Here is a 23,516-nt window from a genome sequence, read left to right as displayed (position 1 = left end):
TGAAAATGACAATGTCTAGTGTAAATCAGTAACGTCTCCAGACTTACTGCCTTTAGAATTGGGGTTCGCTCAAGGGGGGAAAAAAAAAGAAAAAGTTGAGATCTTGGCAACAGAAGGAATTTTTAACCTACCTCATTTTCCAGTCTCGATTGTTATTCTGGCAGCATTTCCGAAGCTCAGTGAAATCAGTAGGATCCATTCTGTTTACTTCAGTAGGCTATGAATTGCTCCTGGAACAAAAGATGTCAGGAAACAGTTCGGCTTGCCTCACAGCATGTGTAAATCCCTCATCATTCAGGTCTTATGAGCTTGGAGTCTTTGTTGGTTTTTCGACAGCTCCAGTGAATCCACTGAAAACAAAGTGACTGTGTGGCTTTTTAAGTCTTAGAGGATGTTTATGAACTATATCAGAATGGTTAAAAATCAAAACCTCTTATCACGTGCTTTCAATGGTAACAAAGTTTTAATTTTTTTTAATTTTAAGACGTTATATAGAAATGATTGTGCAGGCAAGTGTTAAGCCAGTTTCTGCTCCCATTTAGAATATTTTAGCTTTTAAATACTGTCAGTGGATTTCGGTAGATTTTCACTGGCATGTAATTGATGTGTTTTATTTTGTGTTGTATGAAAATTATTTCACAACCTGTATCAAGCATGATTATATTGAAATGAAGCAAAATTATAGAGGGAGAAAGAAGGAAAGAAAAAAGTACATCTTTCTAACTCCATGGTCTCATTTTCTGTCACTGTCAGGTTACTGGTTGTAAGAATTTTCACAGAGACTGCTTAAATTATTTTGCTTTTGCTTTAGTGTGATTTTCATTGCATTATACTGACTTTGATTTTTCAAGAAATTCAGTAAAGCAAAATAGTATTAGCAGTCTAGACTCATGTGATCTTATGCATTAAACAGTTTGATTTAAGAGCATATCTTTTTCTTTTGTAACCATCTTCCCTATTTATTTTATTTCTCTCTCCCCTTCATTCTTTTTCATATGCTTTCATTAGCACCATGCCCAGGTAGGTATTACATAGCATGAAAACATGTTGTCTCTATATCCTTTTATGGCACCTGTCTCCATTCATCCATTTTGAAGGCCTGCTGTACGCCAGAAAGTTGATTTGGAGAACCAAATGAACGACGCTGCTGGTGGAGATAGTTATAGTCTCAAATGAGTGTGATATGCAGTGGTGAATACCGATCCAACGGTACTGTCTGTCTAGAAAGGTCTTAGAATAGAATCATAGAATCATAGAATCATTAAGGTTGGAAGAGACCTCCAAGATCATCGAGTCCAACCGTCAACCCACGGTGGACGATATAGCCACGGTCACGGTGTGATATAGCCACTGTCCCACAGAAACTTCCCTGATTCCTGTACAGATATGTTAGCAAGGATCAGGGAGGTTGCACTAGATCACAACAGCTGGTAGCTGTCCTTCTGTCACCGTGCTGCTGGGAAGGCTAGCCATTTTCCTTCTCTGTGTGGAGAAACAGTGGTAGAATAAAAAAATAAAGAGCATGGACTACGCTAGCTGGGTTCTCCCTCTGGATATTGGGAACCAGAACTGATTCGGGCCATATCACATCACCAGTATTTGAAAAGACTCCATTTCATTGTAAATCCTTTCCACCTTTCTGGTCTGTGACAGGTGTGAGGAAGGCTTTCAGTCTTTAAATAGAGCAACATTTTCAAGGTTGATTTATACAGTTTTCAGTGACACCAGGTTCTTTACCCAGCTTCTGAAACAACATATATTTCCCACAACAACAGATACACTCAGCGGGGCTAGAGATTGCTAGAGCTCTGTCTAGGCTGGCAAGTGGATGTGTACTGCAACATGGTCTCCCCGTCATCCAGATTAGAACTTGGCTAGAGTATGCGGCTCTTATTTTCTGGATACCGCCTGGGCTTTATTCAGGGCTTAGAAGAGGTGGATGATACATGCCTGTGCATTACCTAACGTGGGCAAGACACAGTTCAGGAGCTTTGTAGCATTCCTGGGTTCCACAGCTCAGTCTCTGAGGCTGAGTAGAGTGCTATTGACCCCAGAACCCCTGTGACTTAAGATTTATCAACCAGATTTGGAAAGAATCTGTATTTAGACATTAGTTTTGGCTCTGTGATTTAGGGTTTTATTTTTTTTACAGGATTCCTGAAGACTTATTACAGTAATAAACAATAAGTTCTGTTCGGTGCCCCTACACTTCTGTAACTGGACTATCGTTTCAGTCAGTACCTTTATTTCTAAGTCTCAGAAGCGCAGACCTTAACTGCTGGTTTGCTCTTCATTTAGTTGGTACAGCACACAGAAGAGGGGCAGTGTCATCTGAACGCTAGTTTTGAAATGAAGTGTAGTGGGAAATTTAAACTTCTGATTTCCCGCAGACCTCAATCATGCTTGTGCATACCTTGCCTGTAGACAAATCCGTACCCTCAATGTATCGGGTATTTACTGGAGCTTACATACAGGTACTACATAGTGGAGATGCACTGGGCTGCTTGTAGTGGTGGTAGTAGCAGTGCCGGGTACTTGCAGGGGAATATGGACAAAATCACCACACAGATAACCGGTCAAATCTAGTACATACTTCCTTTCATTAAGTGTCTATCCAGGACATGACATTAGCTGAATAGCAGAACCTACAACTTGGATGGTGAACCTCTTACAAGCATTGCATGGCACAGCGGAGCGGTTCTGAAAGTGTCAAACGTTGAAATGAATGAAGGATAATGATGGCAAATGGGGTCTGCTACTGAGGCTTATTTTTTAACCAAAGAACACGTGTTCACTGACGTACTCTTGTTACGAACAAGCAAGGTGTACTCTGCCTACCCAATTCACACTAAAATGTTTAACCAAAGGACTCTTCAGTCAAGATTCCTTTTCATAATTTTCTTCTGAAATGTTATATGCAGACAGTTAGGGTGAACTTCTGTCCCTATTGAAATTTTGTTGGTTGTTTTAATGGAATCAGAATTTTATTCCAGAAATGTATAATCCCAATAATACACTAAATATCAGCCTTACACGTCTCGCCTCTTCCTCTTGTCTGGGTGAAAGACATTTCATGACGTGTAAGAGAGATTATTTATTGTCGGTTTGGTTTTTCCTCAAGACTTCCCTAAGGCTGATACTTGTGTAATACTTCTCTTTGCTTTCAGTTTTGTACAATCCATCTAGTATGCGAAATAGGCCATTGGTGTAAGTCAATGATCATTGATTATTCTTCAGTGTCATATATTTCTAATAAAAGGAAGATAACCATTTGCTTCTAAAAATGGATCAAAAAAATCATTGTGTGAATGTAGCTATTGCTAAAAAAGGCTGACTGGTCTGAATCAGACGGTAAAATATGATTTCCAATGAGATCTGCATTTAAAGCACTTGAATCTCGTGTCCATAATGTACACATGACTTTTATTACTAACTGCTGAAAATGAATTATCCCTTAAAAATCTATGTATCTAGATAAATGGCCTATTGTTCTGATCCAGTGGGTTAGTCATTACGAGTACTACTCATGGACGTGTAAGCCACGAAAATAAAACTGCTTCCTTCAGTTACATGTATTATATTCCTCAAGGTACAGAACAACATCACAGAGTACACGTACAACATCTGAAGGTGGTTGATCTCTTTTCAAAAATCACTATTGTAATACTGCTGCTAGTAAATATTGAAAGGACCAAACTAGTGCTATTTGGTAGCAGAAACCCCATTTACCTCAATATGTCCTTCTGTGGTATCTTATTTGTCTTTTTTTGCTTTTTGCTAGTGGATACTGCAGTTACATTCTGAGCCAGTGCTTGGAAGCAGCTTATTTACTGCCTTGCATCTCTCATTGCTACAGCAACCAGTTTTCTGTAGAGCTGTGCGTACTTACAAGGAAAACAGTGCTCGCATTTGGACTGCCTCTCTAAAGATGCTGTTGGCATACAGAGGAGGAATTTTGTTTTACACGGGAGCATGCGGCTGGCCACAATTCACCTGGCTGTGTGTACCTTCCAGGGGACAATATCAAGCTTGCTTACTTACAGTTTCAAGGGGAGAGAGTAGATCATAACAAAGCTTCAGAAAGAGTAATTTCAGCTTTTCCTCGGATGTTAGCATTCTGGTTTTCTGTAGCAGTTTGCTTGTGTGACGTAGCAGGAGAGAGAACTTCTCCAAAGAGAAGTTACTTAAAAGAAATTCATGCTCTTTATTATAAGGAAACTGTCATGCCACAAAGCCAAGTATAAAGTATTTGTGAGTATAAAATAAACTGTCATCTAGATTAATCTCTAGGTTCTGCATTTTGAAGCAAATAGGTCAGACAAAAGACTTTGTGGCCCTTGGTCAGAAAGGTAGCATAACACAGATTTGTAAAGCTCTGTTTTTCCCCCGTGCCTATTATCTACTCCCCCTGGAAGCTGCATCATATTGCTAATAGCACGCTTTTTTCATTCTCCCACTCGATCTATCATGACACCTTTACAACATCATCTGTACTGCTGATATATTGCTATGGCATCCTACCAACCTACCAGCCTGCGATCCTTCAGTTCAGACAGGTCCCACACATTGAGCCATGCCTCCTACCTGAGGGACAGTGCCATGATTGACGATACGGTTGTAATCCCCAGCCAGCAGGTAAGCAAATTCTCTTAAGTTCACTTATCAGTTGGATAAATACGGAAATATAAAAAGATTACAGTTTAGATTGTGCTAATGATACCATGTTAGGTATGCTGCTTTCTTTATTTTAATATAAATCTCTCTAATTTTCACTGATATTTAATGGCATATTCTGCTATGCAATGTTAAACTCTATTCCAAAGTAAAGGGATAAAGCTGTGTGAATATAGTACAGGGACTGTCTTTGGAATGTTCTCCATTTTAACTGATTTTTGCATGATGCTGACAGCCATTGGGCTAAATATTCAGGTGATCTATTGAACTCAAGGCCGTTGTCCTCAAAGATACTATCCTGAAGCATGCTTGTAGTTAAAAAAGAAGATTTAGGAAATGCCACTTTGGTAGATCACAGCATTCATTTCACTGGGACCACTAGCATATGATTACTTTGAGCAAGTACAAAACGTTACAATAAGGGGTTTCTAATATCTTAATGCTATTATTACTCCTTTGTTTTCTTTTTGAAAAAAGTTTTAACGCTGTAGGTACTACTATGCAAAATACATCTTCTTATTGTTTGCTTGATTAATTGATTTTATTGTAGTAAAAAGGAGGGTTTTTTGCTTACCAAGGTAACAACTCTGGCCAAAGAAGCTGAAAGGAATTCATATCGCTTAAGCTGGGGCCCTGAAACCTTGGACAATGTGGCTCTTTCTTCCAGCCCTATTCATTCAGGGTGAGTGTATCAATTAGCATTATACTAAAAAAAGAGAAACAGAATACCTGCAGTGGCAGCAGCTTCAACTAATGCTTAACTAGGAGTTATATTTTAATTCCTTGCCTCCTAGAGCTGTCAATAAATTGTTATGATCTCTTAAGCTCTGACAATCAAGCAAGCCTGAGTACCAAGACTATCCACTGAAATCACTGCGAGTCAGTGAATTGATGCCAGCGAGCTTTCAGTCAAATTCAAGAGGAACGAATGAGATACTTGACACATACACACATGCGTTTGTGTGTAAACGTGTGAAGTTTACAGAGAAATAAATACAGTGCCTTTTTAAAGTTAGTAATAATTGAGGCCAAGGGCCTAATCACTCCAGATGGTGAGTACTTCCTATGCTAGTGAAGTGGTTTAGGTAAGCACCAACTCTAGTGTTTGTCATGATAACTAAAAAAAGAAACCAAGGATTTTAAATTACATGAACTGTGTAATAGACAAGCAACCTAAACATGATGTGCTTTACACATGTTTGGCCACTATGTTTGCGTATTCTCACAACTGACACTTTGTAAGCGTTTGCATTTAGGGAAGCTCATTAAAATGGAGTAAGACAGGCAAAAACACAGGCCCAGCCAAATTCATACTTACAAAGCTTATCCTGGTTGGCCTCAAAATCTGTGAGTGCATTTGTTTTAATGCACTTGTCTTACTGTGCATTTGTCTTACTTACTAAGTTTTAAGTAATTTTATTCTTTACACTGAATTCTGTGCTTATGTCCTGCTGTCAGATTTGATGAGGCGTGTGGAGGTGAATTCATAAGAAACTGATGTCATGAAAAAGCATTTCATTTCTCTGGAGCTACATTGTATGCAGCATGGCTGGACATCACAAGGAGAAAGATATTTTTTTTTTTTTTTTTTTTGTTAATCTCAAATGAGTTTGCAAAAAATCTTACAGTCCGTATCTTTCAAAAAATATCACTGGAGTCCCATTCGGAATGACAGGCAGTCCTGGTCTAGAAGAGGAACAGTGTTGCCATAACGGCGATTGCAAATTGGCTGATTTGTGACATATACGAGAAGTTTGTTAGCTGGTAGAAGGATATTTGGCTGTGACCAGTGGTGTTTGGATTTGCTTTTCCTGAGCTCTAAAACTAACAAATTCAATTAAAATACTTAATGTGTACAGTATGTATGTGTTTATATACAGGCCAGTATGTAAGCTTTAAAATTGTTTTGGTGGCTTATTCTAACCCTAAATAGTTTACAGACTTTTTCCAAAGGATGTATTACTTTTCACTTTCAGAAAGGTAGGTCTTTCCAGTGATTGCAGAGGATGAACTAAATACTTTCGAGAAGAGTGGCGTTTATTTCTTGGATGTGCAATCATTTTGTGTTTTTCTTTTAAAAAATATTAGTGATATTTAGACCTTTTTGGATGACCAGGATGCTAGTGGTAGGATAAGAATATCTGATTTTAATAGGAGCAACACTCTCTGCAGCCTTGTATGAAATAATGACATTTAACACGACACAAATTATGTTCTTCTTTTTATACATACCAACTAACTTGCCACTAAATATTGTAATAAAGAAACCTGTAATAATGATTACTTAGCCTTTGGAAAAGACTGTACAACACTACATTTTTATCTTGCTTAGATTTGTCTGAGTCATTAAGTTATCATAAACTTTAGGGGTGCATCTTGTTTAGAGTTTCGCTTTTAAGACCTTATTTTAAAAGTGAAACAATTGTGGAAGTACTGTGTGCATGATTGTTGCATTCACTTAGCTGGAACAACAGTCATTTATACCCCTCTCGTCACCTACACCCTCCTTCCTACACAGACACGCACTTATAAACTAGCAACCCTGCTGACATTTCAGGTGCATGCATTGAAGTAGTATATATCTGTCATGAAAGAAAACTCGTAGTGTTTGAAAAGAAATCCTCTATGAACACTGCTAGTGGCTTTAAGCAAGGGTATGGCCTTGGTTTTGCCCAAGACGCTGGAAATGTATGGAATTCAGACTGTGTTTTTCTAAAGTAACACATCAGCAAAGTATTGGACAGTAATTTATTTGGCACAGATGATCTTAATTTTGTATTCTGTGCAATCTGAGAAAAACATGACACCATTCTCTCCCTGCACTACTTCAGTGGCTAACCCCAATTTGTCGTTGGGTTCTTACTGATCTCCCAGTGTTAGGGAAGTGTTTCTGTGGATCACAGTGTAACACCCCCAAGCAAAAGGATGAATTTATAGAGAACCGTTCTCTTGGTGTGGAATTTCACAGGCATGTATTTCAGCCTTTGCATAACTAAGCAAAACTGCTCCTATGTCTGAAATTTCAGAAGGGGAAAATGTTTTAACCATCCATTTCAAATTTAAATGTAACTATTGTTTCAATATGTCAATAATTTCATCAATAAGGAAAGAAAAGCAAGATGTTTGGTCAGAGTCTTTGGCAGCCATTTCGAAAAGAAGAAAAAAATTATCTCCTAAGAGATAACACTCTTTTGGTGCTCACAATCTCAACATAAACATCTCCTGGTCATTTTACACAGCTAACAGTTTCCGAATAGTTTCATACATTGGCTGAAGGGAGAAGTATAAATTCCTGCATTGAAACTTCCTTTCAGAAAATCTGATTTGCTTCTCCTGATAAAACTGTCTGTTCTTACATATTGAGCAAAGTTAAGGATCTCTGAATATGCCAGAAAGCTTGGGTGCTAAATATCCAATAAGATAGAGTTTTATCGCTTTGCTGGTAATATTAGGGGATATTACGTATAATTTCCTGCTGCAGCGTAATAAAGAACTACAGAACTAATGCCTACATAAATGCAAACGCGTTTCACAGTTTTAATCTCATACCTCACAATATCCTATTGTGGGAGAACACATATATTTTCATTAAGTTGGAAGGCAAAAAACCACTGAACTGAAAGATTTCTTTTCACTTGCAGCATTTAGACATCGCTCGACAGTGTCATATTCTTATGTCTCTATCACCCACAGTAGTTAAGCGTGAATGGTAAAGATAAGGCTGACTGTAAGATTTTAAAGTATAAATTATGTGCAAAATTACGTTGTTTTCATACCTGGGTTCTGCTGATACAGTGAAAAAAATTTCCACAATTTAGTTGTATAGATTCTATTTCTAAGAATTCTACTGAGAAATATGTAAAGGTATGGTAGATAAGAAGAGAGGCAAATCTGACATATTGTCAGGAACATGGCACTGTGAGGAAGGAGCTTCGAGTTCATGCTTTGATACTAACTTGCTTTTGTGTTCTAGAGCAAGATATGTAGCAGCTCTGCAGTTTTTCCAACTCTGACTTGCTCACAGTAAAACTGTTTAATGAAAGATACTGATTTCTTTTATATAATTTGATGAAGTCCCTATTTGACTAATAGATGATCCGAGTGTATCAGTACTTGTATCTGACAAAATTAAACAGTTGGGATATTATTAGTGAATTTACCTTTCTGGAGGTTGTTGCTTCCACCACTGAAAAAGGGAGAAGTATGAGGGAGTGGGCAGCTCGAACTGTGATAAATAATGTGAATTATCATTCTTAGCTGCATGTCTGCAAAAAAGGAGACTGGATCCTTGCTAACAAGGTAAACAAAATATATTTCAAGTGTTGTATTTTGAATCCACAATATTGTTTTCCCCAATGTGAGATTAATTTCCTGGAAATAGTTACGGAAAAAGGACCTGGCAGTGACCAGCTGATAGTCATTTCTAAAATCTGAAAGTCTAAATTATTTCAAATCATACTGTAGCCCTTATGACCTTTATTCGGAAAGTTACGATAAGGAAGAACAGCAGGTGTGTTTCATTAATAGCAAATTGCTGTTCATGTCAGTGGAAGAAAATGGCAATGGAAATATATATATATAAAAAAACCAAAAAGCGACATCAGAAAACTAACTGGCCATGTGACACATTACTAAACAGGTCAAACTGAAAGTTTGAAATTTGTCACTCTGTAGTGCAGAACAAAAGGAGGACAAGAAACGTGTTGAAATGGAAGAAAGCGGAGGATGGAATGTATTGACAGGAAATTTGAAGAAAACAAAATCGTGATTTATTGTGTTATCAGAAACAGTGGCTGGAATTACCTTAGATGCCTTACCCTTTGATATACCGTGGTCCAAATTTTAGGTGTCGGTACCCAAGCCAAGCAGCATTTCCCCTCATCTGGTTCTGAAAGATTTACTCAGAATCTAACTGTACGTTTTGGGTACCTGACTTCCAGTTTGAGAATGTATGTAGAGAAACCAGATCACTCTAGCTTTGCTGCTGTAGTAGTAGTAACCATTTGTAACCAAGGATGTTTACATAGGCTTATTTTCCATACTCACTCCTACCTTCTCACATGTAATGAATATGCATAAATATGTATATGTTCATGTGTTTAATTTAGAAATCTGTTTCATTTTTCCAATATTTCAGTATTTCATTTAACTCATTCTTTTTTTTCCCTTTCTTTTCCTTTTTGATGTTAAATCATCTACTCTATTGCAGATGCTCTTCTCCATGTCTTGATCATGACAACAGCAGGTGAACTTCTGCATAATTTCTTTCTTTAATACATTGCACTTCTCACCCACCCTATTTATCCTCCTCTCTTACCTCACTTCAGGATGCTTTAGTGTTTTGATAGTGCACGTTAGCCAAGAGAAAAAAAAAAATCTACTCTGACTAGGAGTAATAGTTACACATGGCCCTATTTCTCTTCTTACACAGTAAGCGTCCACTTTCTCCCATCTGCTATGTCCTCTACAAGAAAAGAATACTGGACACATAAGTCCACTGCAAAAAATCTTAACAAAGCTCCTTATCCATTCCTAGATTGTTTTAACCATTGATTTAATCAACAATACATTTTCTCTGTTGGTGGCATGGTTTAATATTATTAAAAGGAAGGAACTCCTCCCCCCCCCAATAATCCAACACAAACCACTGTAGATAGGTTTAGTTTCAACTGTTACATTACAAAGTGGGCCTTCTTTCTCACTTGTCTATATAAAGAATATTGCAGAGCCATACTTTCCAAATTGTGCCACCATATTGGCACCAGTAGAATAACAGCACAGACCCAGTATATTTAATTTTTCATGCCACGTGCATTTTTTGTGTGACCTCGGTTAATCAATGGTTGAATCACTGGCACATTGCATCCTGCACAGAACACCTGGAGCGGTACCCTCCCAAAGGAGATTATCTTCACTTGGCAAACTGAGCGTTTATTGGCACGATACCTCTTCATCTCCTTTAACATAACCGTAGAAAGGTGAAAATCTTCTTAAATATTCAGCTGTGCAAAATTATTAAATGGCTAAATAAAAACCCAAACGACAAACCCGTATTTTTGGGTCATGTCACCCAATCTCTCTGTAGTTGACTAATGCAGCAAAGAAAATGTCACCATGAGTCAATACTCTTGTAGTTTCCCGTGTAGGATCATGTTTTTTGTCCTCCTGGAATGTGTATTTTGCCTTGTTTATGTATGGCATAGTTGCAGCCTGATGGAAAGCACACTGAGGTAGTTGAATGACTTGCTGTTGACTTCAGCGGGAGCTGGATCAAGACCTTTTTTCTTAATTTCAGACTGTCTTATCAGTTTTCCTTCTCCCGCTGAGCACTTTACAGTGGCTGAAGCACCCTGATTGTTTGTTTCTGCTTCCTCACACTGCGACTAACACTGAATGCTGCTATGTCCTTGTTTCCCGGTTTCTTTTAAAAATTAAGATAATGTACACAGAAAAGTTCCTAAATGTGTCGACAATGGATGTGCTCTAGTTAGAGCTTTTTATTGTTTCCTGCTACCTGATGAGAGCATGTGTGCCTGCCTAGCTACTTTGGAAGAATAATCGTACCTGAACTGACCGTATGAAAGTGGTGGTGTATTGATTTTGCCTATTCTGGTTTTGTGTGTTCAAAGAACTATTGCCTGTTCTAGAAAGACACTTCACGGTGCTAGGTTTGCATGGCTCGTCAAATGATTCTGCAGAATGAGAAGCGCGTTTGAGTGCCAACATGCTTGCGTTCGCAGCCACCTGAAACTGTGACTCTTCTGCAAAGCTATTTACATAACAGCGATTCGTCACAAATCACACAATAAGTATCTTCTTTCACCCCCCAGCGTTTGACACATCCAGGTTTTATTTCATTTGTTCATCCTGCTGTTATCTTTCAAATGAGCATAGATACAGAATAAAACCCACTTAATTCCATATGAATAAAATCAGCAAAGGGAATAACGCAGACTCAGACCTGAAATACAAATACTTCTTGAAAATACACCACAACTTTTTGTCCTTGTAAGGTGGATAAATCCAATGCGTATATATTGTCTGTGTTTTGTTCAAGTGGAGCCATTAGAAAACCCATTGCTGTTTGCTCTGCTCTCTGTAGAAGGCATGGAAACAGCCCGAAAGATTTAGGGGCCTTTTATGTATGTCCTCAACCAGAAGGATGCTGTAGCCAATGCTATTTGATATAGTTACCTTTCATATGGCAAGTACGTAGTTTTAAATTGCTCTAAAATTAAAGAGAATGAAATGGCCTCTCTAATTTATGAGTAAGTATTGCTAAATTAGAGGAGAATGAATGATGCTTGATCTAAGTGCTAACCATGTGTTTAACAGAAGCGTGTATAGACTCCCCTGCAGTCTATAACTTATTCCTAGAAAATAATTGCTTTTGTTCCGTATTTTTTCTTGAAAAAAAAAAAGAATCCTGATTTCCCCTTCATTCTTTTTAAAAGAGAGAAGGCAATGATTTCCCAAAACCTAATTTGTTTCATTGATTTGGCTATTACATTGGGCTACCACCTTGCTAAATCTAAGAAAGCTCAGTATCGATCCAGTTTGCAAGACTGTCAGGGTCACATGTTTGTGTCATGCATCGTTTCTAACTGAACTGTTAAAACTGGCAGAAAATGAAACTTCCTCAAAGGCTGTCTTGTAATGAGAGAGATCGTCTCATTGTTGCCCTGGTCACCCTTGACATACAAAACTTGACTTCGCTGCTTTAACCCATCATCTGCTTTGCTTTTGAATCATCACTTAATTGAAATTTAAGTTCTTGCCACGGGTTGCCAGGATAAACTGAAGTCAGTGCTAAAGAAGGATGCTTCCCCTACATATAGTTATTATAGGAAGGACTTTTAAAACATGTTCTGAAACAGACTTTTGCTGACAGAAAGTACATGTGATTTTGATGCGTTGCTTGATCAGTCGGTTCACTTATTTTGGCCACCTTTGTTTTAAATGGCTCACAAGAATGTTTTCCTACTTATCAGCTGTCCAGAAGTTTTCTCCTATTTATATTGTTTTCCCTCTCCTCAGTTTTACCTCATTTCTCCTAACCATAGTTAGTCCCTGCTAAGGTTTTCCTTCCCCTATTATGCCATTTTTAACCCCTTCTGAAAATTGAAGCTATTATATCTACGTGGAGTTCCTGTAAGTTATTTTGGTTTCTTTTACATTTTCTTTCATTTTTAATATTATAATAAATTATCATAGAAGCACATAAGAAACGTTTATCAGCCTAATTTTTTTAGGATGCCTCCTTTCTTCTCCTCTTCCAGTGATACCTGTAAGAGCTTTCTGATGCCCTGTAATCCCTTTTATTAACCTTTTTTCTCCTTTCTTTTTTTTTTTTCCCCTCTTGAACTCTTCACAGCCATTTGTGTTTCTCTTTAATGAGCCCTCTCCTCTCCATTCGCTGTACGTAGATGGTTGGTAGTGCTTGCAGTAGCGCTTCCTGCAATTGGAACGTGGAGTAAACTCTGAGTTTCCTGCTTAGCCAAAAGTCACTTTTTGCACTGTCCAGTTAGCGTGAGCGGAGGGTGCCCGGTGCCCTTTGCAGAAGGAGGAGCTTACGAAGTTTTAAGTCAGAGCAGGGAAGACCGATGCAAAGATTGAACGGGTACCTCTAAGGGATGGTAAAGCAAAGCACTGTCTCTCTGCATGCAGTAAGAGAAGCAGCCCCGCACCTAAGCTTCAGGGAGTAGCAGGGCCTTTTTAGCAGGGCCTGTTGCGACAGGCCAAGGGGGGATGGCTTTAAACTGCAGGGGGGTAGATTCAGACTAGATGTAAGGAAGAAATGTTTTACGCTGAGGGTGGTGAAGCACTGGCCCAGGTTGCCCGGAGAGGTGGTGGGTGCCCCATCCCTGGAAACATTCCAGGTCAGGTTGGACGAGGCTCTGGGCAACCTGCTCTAGGTGAAGATGTCCCTGCCCACGGCAGGGGGGTTGGACTAGATGACCTTTAGAGGTCCCTTCCAACCCAAACTATTCTACGATTCTATGAGTATATACGATGTTAGGGTTATTCATCTGTTCGTATTATGTATTATTTTCTTTTTGACCTTGGGAATTTATAATGAAAAGGTACCACTTCCCAGACTGATGGCTTAATCTGCCAGTTACTCCTGCTAGTTTTGTTTGTTCATTTGAGTACGATCTCTTCCTATCTCAGTCTCGTCACTTAACAACATCTGGTAAAAGAAACACTAGGGAGAGGAAAAATAGTGTGCGCGCGCGTGGGCAGCAAAAGAATTAATTTGCATTTTACATTTCCTTTCTATTAGTCATACAATTTTTTCACTTTCCTAAATGCACATTTCAGAAAGCATGTTTTATGTCATGCATTAGTTTTGTATGAATTATTTGTATATTGATATACACAGTCCTTCGAAAGGGCAAAGCTTTTCCAGTCCTGGAACAGTAATGTCACCATCCAGATGCCCCATTATGTAGCAAATAGGCAGAAAAAGAGGCTGCTGTGATTCAGAAAATGCTTTGTTACGAATTATTTGCTTGACTTTATTGCATATCCAAAATTATGTGAAATGTGCCCATTTAAAAAAAAGATGAAAAGAAATTGGATTAAATAAGTGGATGGAAAAATGAATGTGGCAAAAGGTTGGGAAATAAACAGGGTGGTATGGTGAAAAAAAAACTTATTTTTACATTCTGCGTCAGCTCTACAAATCCTGCATCGGTGTACCAGCCTTTCAGACTTTTATGCCACAGTTCTGGAGGTGAGGAATTTTCCCCTTCAGTTTCTTTCTTTTGCACTATATTCATGCTAGTTCTCCAAAATTTGTTTTCTGGAAATTTCATAGTAGTATATAGGTGGTTTTGTGAACCGACTCCTCCATATTTGGTGTGCTAATTGGCACTAATCTTTCTGTGCCCTCCTCATATTATTCCGTGTTTGCCTGAATTTGCTGTCCGGCAGTTGAAGGGTACCTGCAGTCTCTTAGGGGGTTTCAGACTCATCCAGAAGTCACAGAACCCTTCAGGAATCTCCCATTTCATCTGGGGGTCTGTTTCAGTGATACGGCACAAATCTATGTTTTGGTGTGTGATGAACACTCCTGTTTGCCAGGTTGTGTCCCGTTATTTAGTAAATACATTAGATCTTCTTTATGATAGAAACAGCTGTTTTTACGGTGAATAATAACAATGTCCTACGGTTTTATCCTAACCATTGTTATCTTTGTGTCCACCTTCCAATGATAGGACATTTTGCCCGGTTTTCCACTCTTTGGAGCAATAGCTGGTTTCAGTGATAGATGACTGATAGATCTTGTGATAGCTTCACTGACAGACCCTGCTCTGACCCACCAGGCACATTCAGTAAACTTAAACTGAAAGAAAGAGTTGCAGCTTTAAGGCCTGAACACACACGGCTATCCCTTTGCATCTCGAGCGCTTACTAGAGGCAAATGCCACACTCCATTTTTAATTGATCTGTATTGGATCCCCAGTTTTGGGGGTGTGGGAAGGAACACAGGGCTATGACTCTGTGTGTGAGGTGAGATACCAGTTTGTTACAGATGGTCAAAATCGAAGACGACTACTTCTTCAGCTGTTATATTGGTTCTACACCACAAGCCAGTTATCTTAATTGCGTGACGTGTGCTTTATGAGAAGGCACTACTGTTTCAGCACTCTGCTTATCTTTTGGTTAGTCTGAAAGGAATTACTGTACGGAGAAAGAGCACCGTATTAGAAGCAACAGAACCCATTACTGTGGTCAGAAGGGAGATTATTGGATTTGGACCCTTACCTTCTGTGTGTATGTGTTCTTCTAGCAGTTAACAGTGTTTTTGGCATTGCTGAGACACGTGGGGAGATAAGCTGAGGAGGACATAAGACAGACAGGTGACCTAGCACTAATATGTCAGTGATGGACAGCAAAAGAAGGTGATCCTGTTGTTAAAGTATACAATCTCGAGTATTACGTCAATATTGAAAGTAATTGAATCCTAAAAATTGTATTCATGACAGCTTACACAACGAAAAAAGTGGATGCTAATTCAACTCAGTAAGTGCACTCATTAGCTTCTGGTAATTGTGGGGGTAGTATTTCTGTTGCTCATAGCATTAGCATCAAAATGTGAAGCTCTTCTTCCAGCTCTCAGTGTTATTAACTACCTCTAATGCACCCATTATAGTAGAGACTTGGACCGATTCTCCAAAACATAAATCAGAACCACTTTGATAACACTACTTCATACCGTTAAGGGAAAAGTGCAATGCAAGCCGTAGAGCATTATTGCAACAATTGAGCATTTAGTATCTCTTAAGCTCTTCTTTCATCTGTGCTTCAAAATGTGTAAAGTATGTATTTTATGAAGGAAGCTCCCATTTTTCTAAATTAATCCCCAGAGAATCAAAGCTGTAAAATGTTTTCATTTTCTTTTTTTCCCCCTTGTTAAAACCACAGAAACACCAACCTCTAAGGAATGAGATAATGGTTGTACTACCCAGACTTTTACACTAAACAAAACCTAGAGGTATATGAATGGCAGTAGAATAGGAGACTGCATGTGTGAGAAAGACTGGCATCCGTGGTGCATGGTGTGCTTCTGACTGGCGCTTGTGGCTCCTTTCCATCATCCATTTTTCCGACTTGCACGGTGTGTTGAGTGTTGTGTTTTTACAGCATGTGGAATTACTTGTAGCTGTGTGGACAATGAGTGGATGCAATGTTTGTCGCACAGAACGGTCAAGGGGACAGTGGAAAAATACCTGTATTTGTTACTCACGTTTTAAGGGCTTTTCTCTATTGCAGGTCCTTCAGTAGCATTTCTGCGACTCCCCATGTGACGATTCTATTTTAGTGGCTAGAAGTAGGCCTGATACCGTTCTGTCTCATCTACTCTTATTTTCACTTCCAGCAACCTGACATTCCCATCCCACATCAGGCATGATCCGAAGTCATAAACCAGTAAAAAAAGTTGAAGTAGTTCTACACCTTTCCCAAGAATGTCCCCAGTCTTTGTAACAAATCTGTCAAAATCTACCCGCTGGTTATATGTGGAACTATAAAAAGTTCAGCGTAAAAGAAATCCCATGAAATGTTTTTCTCCCTTTTAAAGAAAAAGAAGTAGATAAGAAATTTACCTTGTGCTAGAAGAGGGCTCCCTGTAGATGGCTTTCTGCATCTCTAAGTTTTCCACTGGGGTATTGTATTGCTCTGCAAAGTAACAGAGAAAAACAAATATCCATAAAGAAACCTCTTATACAGTGACTGTAGCTATTGCCATCTCACCAAAATCCAAAATTTCTCTTCAAACAATAATGACACGTTGGGGTTTTTATATCGATAGGTGCTAGCTCCACTGAGGTATTACGAACTGTATTCACACACTCCAGCATGAAATTTGGTATTTTTTAAGTCCAAAACCATTTTTTGTTAGAAATTATAGTTTATCGAATAACTAGAAAATTATATAGAAATTATAGAAATTATTATATAGAAATTATTATAGAAAACTAAACGCCCCCCCGACAACCCCTCCAATCAGAATTGGCTTTATATTCTTGAGTCATAAATAATTTTCTTCGATAAGATGTATTTGCCCATTAAGTATTTAAAGAGTGCCAACTTTACAATGTAGGTGCTTGCAGGTACAGAGTAGTGATATTTGCACTTGACTTTGATAGGTACATACACACATGCTCACATTTATTAGTGACTGCTGGTATTTTTACCAACAGCAGCACTGTAAAGTAAGACTTTCTGTGAAGAACTCTTAGATAGCAGTTGTCAGTTTAATTAATAAATGATCTTAGCATGATTTGGTGCTTCACATGGGAGAAAGGCTTTTTCTAATTGTACATCTTGAGAAAGATCTCCATTTACGTACGTAGTTTGTTACGTATGTGGAACATAACCAAAGAAGTTTCGATACGTTTTGTATCTAATTTTTTTTCCCCTGATTTTTCAGCTTCCTAGTTAGTTTCATGGTGGATGCTCGTGGGGGTGCCATGAGAGGTTGCAGACATAACGGACTACGAATCATTATTCCTCCGCGGAAATGCACTGCTCCAACACGAGTGACTTGCCGGTTGGTGAAACGCCACCGACTGGCCACCATGCCTCCCATGGTGGAAGGTGAAGGTCTGGCCAGCCGCCTGATTGAAGTTGGACCTTCTGGTGCTCAGTTTCTTGGGTAAGGGGTGCCATATGGCCTGAAGGAGAATGTTCAGTCTATTTTCATCTGTTTGCAAGTTGCACTGAAATGGTTCCTTTTTCAAGACTTGAACAGAAAAAGATGTTTGTAACATATGGTAACAGGCTGGTCGTGTGACATACAGATCACTTGTTAGTTAACAGTTCAAAACGCTTTTACGCCTTTTCCTTTGAAAACGGATATTTTAACCACTAGCGCTAAGGTTAATGTGCTTCCTTGGATACAATTGTTACTCAGTGTTGTGGTATTATAGTGGGAAAAGTCCCTTTTGCAGCCAGAAAAGGCGGTTCATACTCTATTTAAATAATCTAATCTAAGGCGTGAATAGCACAGCACTGATCTAAAGCCCAAATGTAAAGCCTGCTACATATACAACACAAGTTACAGCTGCTTATTTTAGAGACTTGTGTTGTGTTATCAGTAATTTGGACTGTCCAGGAAGCACAGTGCCTTTGATTTTTCTGGGGTTGAAATTGCTAAATGAAGCAATAGGACAACCCTAGAATTTTTTGGCCATTTCTTTGTCCTATGCTGCAAAACCCATAGAAAGATCAGATTTGTGTCTGCTGCTGAGCTCGTTTTAGCAATTTTCAGCTGAAAGCAGCAGTTATCCACACTTTTTTTTATTTGTTTTACCAACTGTTCTCCCTATCAACTGTGGCATCCAAAAGTGGATGATTGAAGGAACCCCTTCTATTACAATAAATAGCTTCATTCAGAAATTGTAAAAAAAGTGACTCTGTAAACAGCAATAGTTTAAATCCATTTCCAAACAAATCAATTCCTTTAAAATCCTATTATGACAGGCAGTCATCAGAGCCACTCTCTTCGTTAGCGCTTTTTCTAAAAGATTGAGCTTAGGGGAGAGAAAAAAGTTGATTGGTAGCTTTTAACTGCCCACTGCTTTTATATGGAGTGTGAAAGGAGAACATACCCAAGACGTGTTTGGGCTACTTCACTGTTGCTCTAATCTGGTAAAAAAGCAAGAGCAGTTCTGAAACGCTGTGAACGTGATGCAAGCCAACCATTCCTTTTGACAGAGGGGATACCTCTTAATATCACAAGTAACAGCGAACAAGCTGGCTAATCAGATGCTCTGTACCACTTGCTCTTTTCACATCTTGGTCACTTTTAAAGAGAAGCAGGAAGAAAGCTGAAGAGCAGAAGAAATATTGTGCTGTCACATTCAGTCTTCCCGTTATCTTTGTCACACACAAATTGACCTTAAGTATGTCTCCCGTTTTCTTTTTAATGGTTTCTCTATCTAAGGAGAATGTCTCACCTGAAAGCGCAGGACAGAGCAAAGTTTTATTCATTCTTAGATCTTTGTGCCCTTCCTGCAAGCGTTTTTCTAGGTGTTGTCCTGGCAGTGAAATCAGAAAATTACTGTACTCTTTGCAGAGGTGCATTCTAAGGTCCAAATCCTGTTCCCATTGAGTTCACTGCCAAAACTCCCATTGTCTTCCCTAAGCAAGAAAAGATCCTAAATTAACGAAACTGATTTTGCTGATTTTGACCACCAAATCGCCATCGCTAGGGCGGAACCTTATTCAGTGTAAAGCCTAATTCCACTCTGTGGACCAGACAGTGGCACTGGCGTTCTGGCACAAAAAATACATAAAGTTTATTTATGTTCTTTCTTTCACTGCTGCTTTGGATGTACTCAGTAAACTTCATCTGCCTACGGCTCCTCCCCCACTTAATGAGGGAGAAAGCTTGGTCAGCCGAATCCTTCAGCTGGGGCCTCCTGGGACCAAATTCCTTGGGTAGGAGAGACTTGAAACAAATTGATGGATGCTGACCTCCCCATTCTTCTCCTCCTTCTGCAATATGATTTTTTTATGTCATTATGCCCATGATATTGTCCCTTTCTATCATTTGAAATTTTGTATACCTAACCCTTAGTGGACCATTCTTCAACCCTTGTGGTATGTGGTTTTGTTTTGGTGGTATGTTTGTTGTATCTTTTTCTTGAAGTACTGTGGCCTTCATTTTTGTTTTGGCATGAAATCTTCCTAGTTATGTGCTTGATGTCTGTAGCAAAGCAACCTGGACTGGGACAAAAAAAAGGAATCTACTGTAAATTTTAAGATTTTTTTTGTATCAATGACTGATTAATCAATAAGTGACATGTTGGATACCACCAGTATAACAGAACACGTGACATTTACTATGTACATGGTAACCTGTGTGAGTCCTCTAATTAGAGAAGTGTATATACAAATATATTTGTATTTTCTCTCTTATTTCTAAGATTATGTATATGTATATATAAACATAGATGTATTATATGTACACATATGTGTTGTATATGTGTGTGTGTGTGTATATATGGACGCATACACTGATACATATATTGACATCTGCTTGTAAGGCAACAAGGCAAATTCTTATCTCCTATACTGAAATAGAAACCCAGATGATCTCCTCAGACCTCCTATATCTCTCCCAGAGTGTAAATCAGGAATAAATTCATTGGTGTATTTAGAATTACAATGAAGTAAAATTGGCACAGGACACAATCGCCCACCGATTGCAATGAAATTATTCTGATTTGCACTAGTATAAGTGAGATCAGAATTTGTCCCACTATTCATATACGTTACAGTAGATTCTCTTTGAAATGAAGTTGCACAGGTTAACCCAGACAGTAGTGACAACTAAAATGAGCATGAGTTTTTTATGAATTTGCAAAACAGTTACCAAATTTCTAGGTAAGCACTATTATCTTACCAAATACCATTCACACTGTGGAAAGAGGTGAATGCACTTTCTAATCTGTCCTTCAGCATTTACTGGGTCCCTGTAAAAATCTAATATGTTAGTGACCTACTAGTTTAGGATTATGCCAAAGTATTCCAGCGAAATAGGTAGAATTCCAGGTCACTTTGTAGCAGACTGAGTAGAGTTGCTGTTAATCCTGTTTCTTCCTCTCTCCCGTGTGCATTTAATGCGCTGTGTTGCTGTGCCAGGCCTGTGATTGTGGAGATTCCCCATTTTGCTGCTCTGCGTGGGAAAGAGAGAGAGCTGGTGATCCTGCGCAGTGAGAATGGGGACAGCTGGAAGGAGCATTTCTGTGAATACACTGAGGATGAACTGAACGAAATCTTGAATGGAATGGATGAAGGTATCCAGTGTGACTTTTTTTTTCGCTTCTGCTCCTGCATTACTTCTGTAACTGGGGGTAATAGCTTTTTAGCATTTATTCTTTTTAGCACCCCATGTTTGGCCCACCCTAGAATCTCTGACACTACATTCTCCAGATACTTCATTTCGGTCACACTGGAGCATAATCATGTTGTCAGTACAGGAGCCAGCAGAAGCACTGTGTACTTGTGCTTACTTCCCTTGCATGGTCTGCTGCAGTAGTGGGACAAAACAAAATCTACCGTCACGAAGTTGAGAATAGATGCCAGACTTATGTTTTCTACTGCTCCTTTTCGTAGCGTTAAACGAAAAGCTTCCGTAGCAAACATCTTTCCAAAACAAGGCAATTATCATACTAATCCTTTCCAAGCAGCTATGTGTGTGGGAGGAAATGTCAGTCATGGGTACTTTTGCTTTCTGAGAGAACAGAATGGCCTTGGGCTGTCTAGGATCTGCAGAATTTGTTATTAATTTCGATGGCTTTTTTTAAAAAAAAAAAAAACCCAAACCAAAAGTAAACAAGCCAATTCACATACTTAAAGCTGAACTCATACTTTGATACTTTTTTGATTTGGAGTTTAGCTTCCTTGACACTACTCCAGGCCATAGTGTAAACATGTGAAGTAGAAAGGGGCTTGGACCAATCCCTTTGCTTGTTTGCCCGCTGATTTTGGGGATGCTGTCAACATGTTCTGAGTTTGCTGTCTTAAGCTCCCTTCAGTTAGTTGTTCAGTCTGTCTGTCTATTCCTTTCATGATTTCTCTGAACTTAAAATGCTGGGGTATGTTTCCTTTTCCCCTTTGATTTCCAGACAAAATACTTCTGTAAGTCGCAGTTAAACTGTGAAAAGCTTGAATGCATTTTGAAGTTCGCTGTATTGTTTCTATGAAATTCTTGTCTTCTGACCGTCTTCTCTTTTGGCCTCAGTACTTGACACTCCAGAGGAGCTTGAGAAGAAACGTATCTGCCGCATCATCACCCGAGATTTCCCTCAGTACTTTGCAGTGGTATCCCGGATCAAACAGGACAGCAACCTTATCGGACCCGAGGGAGGTGTGCTGAGCAGCACTGTTGTACCACAAGTGCAGGCAGTCTTCCCAGAAGGGGCTCTAACCAAGCGAATTCGCGTTGGCCTCCAGGTACAATGAAACAATTACTAGGCTTATCTTTTTTTTTTCCTTTAGTGTGAAATCACCTTCTTTGAATGGAGAACCAGCATATTCAGCTTATCATGTTGTATGTTGCTGTCTAGAATTCTTCTAGTAAAAATAATGTTAAAAAAATCCATGCAAAAGTCAAAGCAAGCAGTAAAGCTTTGGGTATTCCAGTTAATTTAGATTCCTGTCTGTTAGCTGTCTATATGATCTTGGTGATGATGACGATATTAGTGTAGGTCATAGAACAATTTCTTAAATACTTCTTATGAAAGGCATCAGAGAAGTACAAAGTGCTGTAATAACTAGGTCAAATGTACAGATTCTCAGCGTGAAGTAAACCAGCCTAACAGTTGACTACTGAAGGAGGGGGAAGTCTTTCCCCTACCTCCATCCCCTCCTCCTGCTGCATGCATCCACAACTTGCCTTGGCCAGGAGACCGTGCTTGTTGAAATCCCCTGTGAATAGCTGAATAGCTTACTAGAATAGCTCAGAGCTTGTCCTAAGAAAAAAGACAGAAAGGTGACAAGGGAATCGTTTGCTACCGGTTAAGGGATTTAAATTAATGCCGTAAAAGGTCTGACAAGCACCAAGAAAGCGGATAGGAAGAGGAGGAAGGCATGGGAACGTTCAAAAAGGGAGGTCTCCCCTTCTCGCTGGCAGTCAGTTCTTACGTCTGCAGATTTTAATGGGAAATTGTGCCATTTAGTGTAAAAACCTTAGAGATTTCGTGGCAATATACAGACCCAGTTCTTTACATACCGATTAAACTGTTTTCAAGTAACTATTCTGTTGTTGTCTTGCTTTGGAAAGGCTCAACCTATGCATACTGAACTTATAAAGAAGATTTTAGGCAACAAGGCTACCTTCAGTCCTATAGTCACACTGGAGCCCAGGAGAAGGAAGTTCCATAAACCCATCACGATGACGATTCCCGTCCCCAAGGCCTCCAGTGATGGGATCATGAACGGTTATGGAGGCGACACACCCACTTTAAGGTTACTATGCAGCATAACAGGTAGGATGCAAATACTAGAGTTTTTTTATGTGCATCTTGAAATTGTCAGTCATCGTGGGCTGAATATGTTAAACTGATTATACGCATGGAAAGCTTGGTGAAAACCTGACTGGGATGAGAGGCTGTGAAAATAAACTACTTTCCAAACAATTACTTTATAGCAGAAATAACATTTGGTGTTTGGATTAGCAAGAGATGTGTAATATAATCATAGACTTCGGGTTTGGGGTTTTTTTGCATTTTCCCTGCAGTTTGTTTCTTGAGAACCAACATACCTCTGCCTAGCAGGGTAAGTGTAGTACAGACATAACGTTGCAGTATGCTTCAGAGGAAAATATT

The 23,516-nt window shown here is 39.0% G+C and overlaps 1 protein-coding gene across 1 annotated transcript in view; it reads left to right on the top strand.

The window, feature by feature from the left end:
* ANK2 (ankyrin 2, neuronal) overlaps window positions 1-23,516 on the top strand; it is a 329,331-nt gene that overhangs the window by 259,745 nt on the left and 46,070 nt on the right. The window contains exons 24-31 of the mRNA XM_009320420.1: window positions 1,009-1,020; window positions 4,533-4,635; window positions 5,253-5,356; window positions 9,884-9,919; window positions 17,612-17,836; window positions 20,830-20,984; window positions 21,932-22,143; window positions 22,973-23,177. Of these exons, the coding sequence (XP_009318695.1) occupies window positions 1,009-1,020; window positions 4,533-4,635; window positions 5,253-5,356; window positions 9,884-9,919; window positions 17,612-17,836; window positions 20,830-20,984; window positions 21,932-22,143; window positions 22,973-23,177 (1,052 nt within the window). The remainder of the gene's footprint in view (window positions 1-1,008; window positions 1,021-4,532; window positions 4,636-5,252; window positions 5,357-9,883; window positions 9,920-17,611; window positions 17,837-20,829; window positions 20,985-21,931; window positions 22,144-22,972; window positions 23,178-23,516) is intronic.

The sequence above is a fragment of the Pygoscelis adeliae genome, unplaced genomic scaffold (assembly GCF_000699105.1).
Source record: "Pygoscelis adeliae isolate BGI_AS28 unplaced genomic scaffold, ASM69910v1 Scaffold143, whole genome shotgun sequence".
In the NCBI taxonomy this organism is placed as follows: domain Eukaryota; kingdom Metazoa; phylum Chordata; class Aves; order Sphenisciformes; family Spheniscidae; genus Pygoscelis; species Pygoscelis adeliae.
Note: the sequence above shows the minus strand (reverse complement) of the source record. Positions and strands in the feature narration are given on the sequence as shown.